General features: G+C 33.8%; 1 protein-coding gene across 1 annotated transcript; it reads left to right on the top strand.

The window, feature by feature from the left end:
- Positions 1–5255: 5255 nt before the first annotated feature.
- On the top strand, positions 5256–6993 carry LOC113707986 (berberine bridge enzyme-like 8). Its single transcript, XM_027230407.2, has one exon. The coding sequence runs from the start codon at positions 5265–5267 to the stop codon at positions 6849–6851; it is 1587 nt and encodes a 528-aa protein (XP_027086208.2). The 5' UTR covers positions 5256–5264; the 3' UTR covers positions 6852–6993.
- Positions 6994–11998: the final 5005 nt, after the last annotated feature.

Raw genomic sequence — 11998 nt, 5'->3', positions numbered from 1 at the left:
TTTTGCTCCTAAAGTGTAAACAAGTTGGAGTGAGTTATAAATAAATTTAGGGAATTTGTAAACAAGTTATAATAAAGTGTAAAAAAAGTTTGAAATGATCATTTTACCTTAAAATAGACCGCACACACAAAGGGCTCAATTTGTGGGGAACATTTCTACTTTAATGATTTCAGCTACCATTTCTTGATAGATCACTAACTTGCTATGGTAGCTTTTCGGGAGATATGTGAGGTCCATTAGATTTCTTAACATGAATCTAAGCAAATACTAGAGCAGTGGCAGAGTCAGAAATCTTTTCAGTGGGGACAAAACTTATCAAGCTATATGCTTTAAGGATGATTTCTGTATTTTATATACTTTTTTTTTTCAATTTCAAGTCCAATTACGCATACCATTTCAAGTTCATTTTTGAGTTGTCGACCAATTTTTTTTTTCTCATTTTAGAGTCATCTACATATGTTTGTCTTGTTAGATTAATTTCAATATGAAAATCATGTCAAAGTGCAAGAAAATTAGACCCAATATACAACTTGTAAGATGACAAAATTAGACCCAATATACAACTTGTAAGATGACAAATAGTTTATGTTAACTTTCAATCTAAAAGAATCCCATTGGAATTTGACTTTACATTTATCATGAATATTTCTCTCATGTTTGGTAGGGTTTTTTTTTTTTTCAAAATATATAGCTGCCAAGACAAAACTTCATTCTAAGTGACTTGTTAATAAAAAAATAAAAGTTTACCAAAATGCTTGATAAAAGTAAAAACAAGAAAAAAAAATGTATGTTAGTCATCGATATTTTTGTGTAGTTCATCAAATAATACTCATTACAAATGAGATGGATCTTAAAGTAATATATAGTTAAGTATAGCTTATACCGCAAAGAGTTGAACTTATTACTATGTTTGTAATTCTTTCAAATTTATAAACTATTACATAAAGAAGCCTGATGGAGACAGTGGGGGCAAGTGCAGCCAGTGCCCCATGGTGGCTCCGCCACTGTACTATAGAGCATATATGCTTTTCACCTGTATATATTTCTACTCCAATCAATACAACCTTATCGTTTCGATAAAATATATATATATATATATATTATATATGCTTTTCACGTCTGATAGATATATTTGTGATATATGCTTTTCATATATATGTACTACAAAATATTTTAGGAAGAGTAATAAAATTTGAGATTCTCAAAAATAGTCAAAATATTTAAGTAGGAAGTTAAGATATTCAATTTGAAAGGGAGGGTATGTTTTAGCACTATCTAAATACTTGTGTCCCTACAAATGGACAAATTCAACATAATAACGCTATCTTAATTAATTCTTGTCTCCCTACGAATAGAGAAATTCAACTCAAGGCTCACAAGCAAAAATCTGAAGATCTAACTAGACTGTCAACTAACCATTTGGAATTTTAATTTTTAGGTAACGATTTGGAATTTTACTTTGACAAATTCATGTTCAAATGGTGGGAGGTTTAGCTTTATCTGATAACCGTTTCTTTTCAAACTGGATTTGTGTAGCTGAACAACTTCTAGGACAATGTTTTAGTAACGATAATTATGGTAACGAAACAATTTTTTACCTGATATAACAGATTGTTGCACTTTTAGCAACCATTTGATTACTTGATGGACCTATCCATCTAAATAGGATAACACTTAAAAATAAGAAAGTAAGTTTTCCATCTAAAATAGTAAGTTAACAGTAATAAATTAGTAGCTTTTATACTTCAAAAAGTAAATTTGAATAAATATTAAACTTACTTTTTAACGACAATGAACAGTTCCAAGGGTTGGAGTGGATGGTGGGGCATTGTTATCGGGAAATGAATCAAGTGGCGGATGCCTTAGCCAAGGTTGGGGCACATTCTGAGGGTACTATTTTGTATACGACACAGTCTGAGTTGCCAAGGGGGGCCTTAGGTTTAGATAGGTCGCAGATTCCTGCGATTCGTACTCGAGCTATTTCTCACTGAAGCCTGTATATTTTGATTTTCTTGATTCTAATAAAATCGTAGTTTAATAAAAAAAAAAAAAGAATGCAAAATGACGAGGGGTGTGTTTACTCATAAAAAAAAAACAAAAAAAAAATAAAATAAATAAATTACTACTTTATATCCCAAACTTACTTTTAGAGAGTAAGTTTAATTCAAGTAATAGTAAGTTTTTATACATAAATAGTAATTCTTACTGATAATATGGTAAATTTGATTAATAATCAAAACTTATTGATTATGGGACACATGTACTATTTTACTTTAAAACATATTTCAAACTACTATTAGGAAATTTATTTGAAATAACGATAAGATGTTTTATTAATGATTAATACTTATTACCTTAGTTAGTAAGTACTCGTAATATACCTGTATAATACATGATTATAAGCATAATTTAAAAAATTTTTGTATTTATATATTTTAAAATACTATGAAAAATAATTTGACTTTTCACATAATCTCATAAAATATGTAATAAAATTTTGTCCTATTATAAGTTTTTAATCATTTTCAATTTTTGAAAAGTTTGAATAACAATAATAACAAATCTTCCTAGTTATATATAGAATATCATTTATTTATATATCACAATTTTTATAATTTAACACCTATGAATATAATAAGATGATAAAGTTTTAATGAATTTAGACCTAGGACACAAGAAATAATAAGAGTTAAAGCCCAAACAAAATGAGAAATAATATAACAATAAAAATGACAAAATTAGTATAACAATTAATATAAGAAAATCAGTATGACCTGAACTTTTTTCCTTGGGAGATTGTTCATAAAAAATAGGATCCAACAATTATAAATGAAAATCACATGCATATATAATATATTGTATAATTTAAATTAAATTTAGTTCACGTATAAAAATGGTTCTAAAATAATTAGTACACTATGATACAATGTTATTTTAACAACAAAATTTTTTTTACTAAAAGTCTCAAATATCCATGACATACGTATGAGGGATATTTTGCCATATTTGTATCTCATCTCTAATCATTAAAGTTAATTTGAGGAAAAATATTTTTGACAATAGAATTATTTTGAATTTAGTTAACAAGTTGAGATTTTTTTTAAAAAAATGAAATATTTTGGGAACGTACTTGTTTTTTTTCCCACAATTAAAAATTCGTATATTTTAGCAATTGTTGCTATTGACTTTTCATTCTGTAGACTAATTTTTATCAATGTAAAATTAGTTTTATTAACAATAATTGAAGTTTCATTGATCCGAGGATTGGCATTCTATTGTTATTATTTTATATGTAAATATTTAATCTAAGTAATAAAATAAATAATAGCTACTTAAAAAAAGGAAATTGGTGCTCAATTGATTGTTGTGTAAAATATTAGTATACAATTAACTAGAGCTTGAAATAGAATTAAATTTATTTAGTATTTTACTGCTAACAACTTTGACCCCATTTAATGGTTAAAGAAAAAATAAAAGAGACGAAGAGATTGGGATTGGTTCCTTAGTGTGAAAAAGGAAAGTTCCTCTAAAGTAATGCTGCGTGAAATTCTAGATGTATATGAAATTAGAAATGTAATAACTTTGCAATTCATTTTCATTCATGATGAATTTCTTCGATTCTATATAGAATTACAATTTTGTTTATTCAGCTTGAAAATATTCTTTTTTTGTCATAATGATGGCTTTTGCTTTTAAGATTATCTACATGTCGGTCGTTAGTATTATTGATAAGGTTAGAGGTCATGGAAAATATTACTAATTTTAGGAGAAATTATGTATTGTAAAAATGGTTTAATAATTTTCTACTAAACATAACTACTACATACAAAAGGAAAATATATTTGATTTTAGTTTGTTTTGATTAGAAGAACTTGTACTAGTAATAAACGAAATTTCAATTCAACAATCAACGTATACATGATTACAGTAATTTTTTAGTCAATTAGACTAATATATGCCATAAGTAGTAAGATTTAGTCATTTGTGAATTGATAATTTTAACAGTTTGCATAACATTCATCTATAAAAAATTATGATTATTATAAAATGACATTTTATAATAATTTATATACCATTTGCCAATAAAAAAAGAGTTTGATAGAAAAAATATGGATACAAATCCATAATGTAAATGATACAAAGTATGTTTGAAAGTCACAAAACTTAACATATGGGTAATTTTATTATAATTTTCAAAAATTATGCTATGTTAACACAACATTAATTATTATACTTGTGACCCAGATAATAAATTATTAAAATCTTACCATTTTATTAAATTCATAGGCATTAATATATGAAAATTGTGTTGTATAAGTGTTATTTTATATACAACTCGAAAGATTTGTTGTTATTATAATACAACTTTAACTTTTATACTTGTGACCCAGTAAATAATTTTATTAAAACTTTACCATTTTATTATATTCATAGGTATTAATATATGAAAATTGTGATGTATAGATAAGTGCAATTCTATATATAACTCGAAAGATTTGTTGTTATTGTCATCCAAACTTTCTAACCTTTCACAAATTCAAAAATAATTCAAATTTATAATATGACAAATTATTCTTACATATTTTATAAGGTCATGTGCAAAAAAAAATAGTTTTCATAGTATATTTAAAATGCTTAAACAATATAACATTTATAAATGTTACGTACAATTGTGTATCATATATTTACATTACGAGTAATTACTAACTATAATACTAAGTTTTAATCATTAATAAAAAATTTTAGCATTACTTCAAGTAAACTTCCTAATACTTGTTTCATATAAGTTTTTTAAGTAAAATAGTAAATTTATACCACAAACTAGTAGGTTTTGACCACTAACCAAATTTACTATTTTATCAATAATATTTACTATTAATCTATAAAAACTTACTATTATTTGAACTAAACTTACTCTCCAAAAAGTAAGTTTTGGATATCAAGTAGTAATTTATTTTTTTAAAAAAAGTAAGTTCCATATTTATTTCAATTTACTTTTTTGAGACATAAAAGTTACTAATTTATCGAGTTAACTTACTATTTTTTATGTAAAACTTACTAATCAAATTTTTAGGTACTATCTTATTTAGGTGACCAATCTAATAGGTAATCAAATGATTACTAAAAGTGTTTTTACCTGTTATATCAAGTAAAAACAGTTTCGTTATCATAACGATCGTTACTGCAGACTTTTCCAAACTTCTATATATTGCAACCAATCCCGAACCAAAGCCATTACCCATTAGTGATTTAGTACTAAGAAAATGAGAAATCTTAGCATCATTCTAGCTTCATTCTTGTTCTCGACCTTGGTTGCAATTTCATTTGCAGCTTCTGATCATTCTGTCCATCAGACATTTGTTCAATGTCTACAAAAACATTCTTCACCCAACATTTCTGCAGTAATTTACACCCCAAACAACTCTTCATTTCCCAAAGTTTTGCAAGCCTACATCAGAAATCTAAGATTCAATGAGTCCACCACAAGAAAGCCTTTCCTCATCCTCACTGCTTTGGATGTTTCTCATATCCAAGCAGCTATTATCTGCGCAAAAGCGCAAGGCCTGCAGATGAAAACCCGAAGTGGAGGGCACGACTATGAGGGCGTTTCCTACATCTCTGAAGTCCCCTTCTTCATCCTTGACTTGTTCAACATTCGATCAATCAGTGTTAACATAGAAGAAGAGACAGCTTGGGTTCAAGTTGGAGCAACTCTTGGTGAAGTATACTACAGAATTTATCAGAAAAGCAAAGTTCATGGCTTCCCTGCCGGAGTTTGTCCCACAGTTGGCGTTGGGGGGCATTTCAGTGGAGGTGGCTACGGCAACATGATGAGGAAATATGGCCTTACAGTAGACAATATTATTGATGCACAAATCATCGATGTGAATGGCCGAATTCTAGACCGAGCAGCAATGGGAGAAGATCTGTTCTGGGCTATCACTGGAGGCGGAGCTTCGAGTTTTGGAGTTGCTCTTGCATACAAGATAAATCTGGTCCGTGTTCCCCCTAAAGTTACAGTGTTCAACGTGACAAGGACTTATGAGCAAAATGCAACGTATCTTGTTCACAGGTGGCAGGAAGTTGCAGACAAGTTGGACAATGACATCTTCATAAGAATGATTATTAGAGTGGTCAATAAAACTATAAGATCAGAGTTCTTCACGCTTTTCTTGGGAGACTCGGCAAGACTTCTTTCTCTGATGAATGAAAGTTTTCCTGAATTGGGATTGCGGCAACCAGACTGCATTGAGATGAGTTGGGCTGAATCTGTAATTTACTACTACACCCCCCCATTCCCCCGTGGAACTCCTGTTCATAACCTTCTTAGCAGACATCCTCCAGAACTAAAACACCTGAAAAGGAAATCTGATTATTTGAAAAAGCCTATGCCAATAGAAGGCATAGAATTCATCTTCAAGAAAATGATTGAATTGCAGACTCCAGTCTTGACTTTCAATCCTTATGGAGGAAGAATGGCCGAGATTCCAGCCTCGGCCAAACCCTTTCCCCATAGAGCTGGGAATATTGCAAAGATTCAGTATGCAACAGACTGGGATCAAAATGGCGTCCAGACGGCCGAGCATTTCATCAATTTGACCAGAGCTTTACATAAATATATGACTCCTTTTGTCTCCAAGTTCCCCAGGGAAGCATTTCTCAATTACAGAGATCTTGATATAGGGATCACCCATAATGGCAAGAACAGTTACGCGGAGGGACTTGTTTATGGAATTAAGTACTTCAAGGAAAATTTTAACAGATTGGTAAAAGTTAAGACCGCGGTTGATCCTGACAATTTCTTCAGGGATGAACAAACCATTCCGGTGTCTCCTTCTAGGAAATACTAACAATAAAGAAGTTATCATGTAGCTTTGGTTTTGTTGATTGTTGTTTTTGTTTTTGCTTTCTGTAATTTATTTGGATTGCAAACTGCAAAGTGTCATAAATGATTCTACACAAAGCACACAGAACAAAGATTATTTTGTCAAAGTTTTGTACTTGATTTAGCTCAAGTAATTGGACTATAATTCTCCCATTATTAGGTTAACGGCCTATATATCATGTAGCTCAAGTTTTGTAGGCTATTTATAAAATAATCAAAACTATATCATTCTTATTATGTGAATGCCATTCTTAATATTATCGATGGTATCTGTGGAATATCGACATTGAAATCTAGGAAGAGAATTTTAATGCATTAAATGTCCTTATCAAATTGAAATGAATTTCCAATGAAGTTAAAAAATATTTGTACTATATCCCTACCCTACTATATTAAAAGAAAAAGTTAAATTTAGTGACTTAGTGTTTTAGTTCTCACTTTTCAATCATAGCTTTACGACAAATTCTGACGACTTTCTTACATATCCGAACGTACTAAGAATTTGTTATCGGGGCTTTTTATGTTAATACCGACCTTGAGGTTTAGAAATAGAAATTGAATCCCTTATGAAATTGAAATTGATTTGGAAAAGTTTTAGTTTTACTTTAGAATAAAATTTAGTAAAAACCAAATTTCATTTTACCGTATAGATTCTGATGATTTCCATCATTATCAATGTCATAATTAAGTGCGGCTTTTTTATAATGTGCTTATTAACATGATGGATATTTTATCTACGTGGGATTTTACCATTGTGTTGGATATATTATCATTTGCTTAACCGGGCATAAACAAGAAGCTAGAGATACATAGGTTTTCATAAAAACAGACAAAGTTTAAAAAATATGCCTGGCTGAGTGCAATATTTGTCCAAGGTAGAAGCCTTTTTAATTCATTTTAAGGTTATTAATATAATACTGGCTTTTAATATAAACTAATTCAAGTTAATTTCCATCTGGAATAAAATTATAAAAATGGGATTCAGAAAGTAGTAATGAACGGGAAAGAAATTTTAGGGGGTTAAAAAAGCAAAGAAAACATGACAAATAATATGATATGACAAAAAAAGGACATATTGAATGAAAGTAGGAAATTCATTTTCCTTTTAATAACAATTTAGACGAAGGGGGATTAAAGTACCAATGGACTGTTCCGGGGTGTGGAGAAAATTGTTGAAATTAAGATTTTAGCACATCCTTTTATACAAAAAAAAAATGTGGGAAATGGATTACAAACGAATTTCTGGTTTGATTCATGGTACCCTGTAGGACCTTTGCATTTGTCTTTTTCGACAAACATGTTAACATCTTTTGGCTGTAATGGCCAAGATTGTAGCAGAGCGTATTTGAAAGGATCAGTGGAAGTTGCCCCAAGGGACGAAACTGTCAAGAGAAGTAACGACGGTGATGTTGGCAATACCTTGTTCCTTTGTGCCCAGACTTTGACAGTAATGATAATACAAGATGGACTGCAAATGGTTCAGGCGTTTTCAAAGTAAAATCAGCCATGGAAGCCAGCCATCAGAGGGAAGAGACCACATGTGGGATGGTACGGACTGGTTTGGTGTAAGAATCACAATTCTAGTGTGCTTTCATTCTGCAGTTGCTACGTAAGTGAAGAAAGAACACGGTTGATAGGTTGCAGAAGTGGGGGTAAAGATAGATTCTGAAGCATGTGTTTTCTGCTCAAGGGTGGAGGAGAGCGTATATGACACCTATTTCTTGATTGTCCTGTGACACAAATGGTTTGGTAAAAAGCTCAAAGCACCCAAATACTCTTGGGCAATTAATACTTTCAGTCATCAGTATTAAACTAAGGACTAGTATTAGCAGTAACTGTTTACAGTATCTGGAGGGTGCGAAATGAAGTCAGATTCCAGTCCAAATACAGGACTGCTGTGGGAATTTTGGACTCCATTGTTACTAGTCCAATAAGCTGTTTTATCTTGTAACAATTGGAGATTGCTGGTGAAATAGGGGATACCTACTATTTGTATGAGATAGTGAGAATCTGAGAAGAGTTTCAGGAATAGTATAGAAGTGTATATAATAGTGACATTTTGGGTGTAAACTTTAGACGGAGGGGAAGCCAAAGATTTTGGATGCTGATTAGTTGGTCGCATTATAGAAGTATTATAGAAATTTCAGTGAACGTTGTTGGCCATACCATAGTTCGTATTTTAAGTTTCTAATATTTTTGTCATTCACTTTGCATGAATTTTGCGACTTTTGTGACAGTTAACACTGGTTTTGGACTTACACTTAGTAAGACCCTAACTTTCCTTCCTTTTTTTTTTTTTTTTGAAGAGACATCTTGGCATTACAAAAAGAAGGGGGAAAATAGAACATAATTTTCCTTGTCATCAAGCAAAAAATAAAGTAATTTTCTTTGCTATGATAACTTTTAGAAACAAAAAATAGGAAGAGAACAAATTTCTTGAAAAGTAATTATGTGTATCTAAGTAATGGACTATTGGCCTTTAACAAACATAAATTTAATAATAGGTAATTTTCTACTTCAAGTGTTAGTGATGAAAATTTTGCACTAAAAGCTTCGCCTAAGTCAACTAAGCTCTCCCACATATTGGACAGCTATTTACAGCCACCTTGCTTGATGCCTCAAACTCATCACCTCAACGGCTCAACCAGAACACTTTTTCTTTTCTCCTTTAATATATATTGGCTTTTATTGTACTTGTTTTGTCCATAGACTACAACAAGTCTTAGAGAAAAATAGAATCAATTATTTCAAGTACTTGTTTATGCCATATTACAATATATATGAATCACTTTTTTTTCAAAAATATAACAACAAATTATTGGAAATAAATCAAGAAAGTTGCAAATCAGCTTTGGCATAGTATTTGAAATCTGTTTAACAGTACAGCCTTTGTGGTCTTGGGGTTGTTGTCTTTATTGGTATTCCTAACACTAAACTAAACGATTGGTAGGGTTTCGGGCTGCTAGGTTGTGGCTGCTAGGGTTTTGACAGAAGCCATGGCAGCAGAGGCTGCCCTCCCACCTTGAGAGGGGGCACCCTGAATCTTCGTCTCCATCTTTCAAGAAGAAGGTCTTTTCAGAGCTATTCGCTAACACTGTGCCAATGCAGGTTCATGCGACTATGTCGACTCATCGGGGTGAGCCGACAGTGGTTTTTAAGGCTGCTGATATGTTAGCAGTATCATCCCCATTCCAATACGCTCTGGTAGGAAAGTTCTCGAAGGGTAGGCCGGTAATGCCAGAGCTACAAAAATTTTTCACTACGTTGGACTTGAAGGATGCGGTTACAGTGGGTCTGTTGGACAACAGGCATGTCTTGATCACTCTCAAGAATAAGGTAGATTTCTTAGGGGTTTGGTCTAGAAGTATTTGGTATGTTTGCGGTTGCCCCATGAGAGTCTTTAAATGGACACCAAAGTTCCATGTGGACAGAGAATCCTCTTTGGTTCCTGTTTGGTTTAGGTTGCCTAAGTTACCAATTCACTTGTTTGATAAGCAATGCCTGTTTCATATTGTTTCCCGTCTAGGTACCCCCCCTATTTGTTGATGCCGCAACTGATTCTTACTCTCGATCGAATGTGGCTAGAGTTTGCGTGGAGGTAGATTTGCTGAAGACCTTACCGTCAAGGGTGTGGCTGGATATGGGGGATGGAGATGGTTTCTGGCAATCGCTACAACCTGAAAATCTTCCACAGTATTGTACTCCCTGCTATAGGTAGGGACATGGAGAGGATCAATGTCATGTGAAAACCCCGGAGTTGAGGCAGTCTCAATGGGGAGTCACGCCACAAGGATGATTTGGAGCTGCCTAAGCCTGTGCTTGAGTCACAGGGTAAGAGGATGCGTGCAACCTAGGGGAGTCAGTCGCCCAATTCGGAGGCTGCACTAGCAGCTAGGCAGATGGCATCCTCAGGCTTGGAAGGTGGAGTGATTGCGGAGGTAGGTAGAGCTATCCCTGAATCGCCTCAGATACCACGGGCTGCCCAGTTGTAGCAGACGTTAGTTCGGCAGTGTAAGGCTGGGGTTGTGGAGTCGATGGGTCTGGAGGGTGGGGAGCAGCCTATGGCTGTGGCTGAAGCAATGCTTGGCGCTACTGTTGCAGCCCAACGCGCAGCCACAATCCTTCCTGCAACAGTGGCGGCAGTGGTGTATTCTGTCATGCCAGCCTGGCTCGTCAAGGAGGCTCCCAGCTGCAGCACTAATGGTGCGGTTGAGGTTGGTGAGCAGCGTTTACCGGCATGTATCCAAAAAGAAGCGAAGTGGAATGGTTTACTCATGATAGGAATGCTACAGGTACAGGTGGTTTTACCACTTCCGGAGGCGCAGGAGTAGTCCGTTCCTTATGGAGAGCTAAGGGGGGGGAGCTTCAAGGTAGGGCGGAGATGGCATTGGAAGAGGAGCTTCAGCTCGTGGAGAAGATCACAGGGAACTTGTCTCCACGACAGAGGGAGGGTAATGCTAGTAATGCGGAATCGTCGTATTTTCAACCTGGACCCCATAATCTAGCACGTACAACATGATGTGCAGCACCTAGAGAGCTTTCAATTGATGGGTCAACACAAGATGAAGGGGATCCGGGCAAAGTTTCCTTCAGACCATTCTTTACACTCCAAGAGTAAGTCATCCAATAATTCTTTCGCAACTTTGTCAGATGATTAATTATCTCTTCTGGAATATACGGGGTGTATCACGCCCTCCTAATTTTCGTCGATTGAAACATCTAATTCGACACCATTCTCTGCCACTGGTGGCTTTGTGTGAGCTTAAATTGCCTGCAACTTCTGCTAATATCCAGTCCATTCGTCTAAGACTTCACATGGACTCGGCCTTGATAAATAGTACTGGCTCAGTATGGGTGTTTTTCTCAAGTGCAGTATCTTGCTCATTTGTGGGTGAGTCGGATTAGCACTTGTCCATAAAAATTAATTCCCAGCTACTACCCTCCTTTATGATATTTTCTTTTGTGCGTGCTAAATGTACCATGGCTGAGCGAGAGGACCTTTGGGCCGGGTTGCGCAAGGATAAGGAAGCGTCGGTGCCTTGGTTTATTGTAGGGGATTTTAACGTAATTACGGGAGAGGAGGAAAAGAAAGGAGGGGTGCCGGTTAGACCT

The sequence above is a fragment of the Coffea arabica genome, chromosome 9c (assembly GCF_036785885.1).
Source record: "Coffea arabica cultivar ET-39 chromosome 9c, Coffea Arabica ET-39 HiFi, whole genome shotgun sequence".
In the NCBI taxonomy this organism is placed as follows: domain Eukaryota; kingdom Viridiplantae; phylum Streptophyta; class Magnoliopsida; order Gentianales; family Rubiaceae; genus Coffea; species Coffea arabica.
Note: the sequence above shows the minus strand (reverse complement) of the source record. Positions and strands in the feature narration are given on the sequence as shown.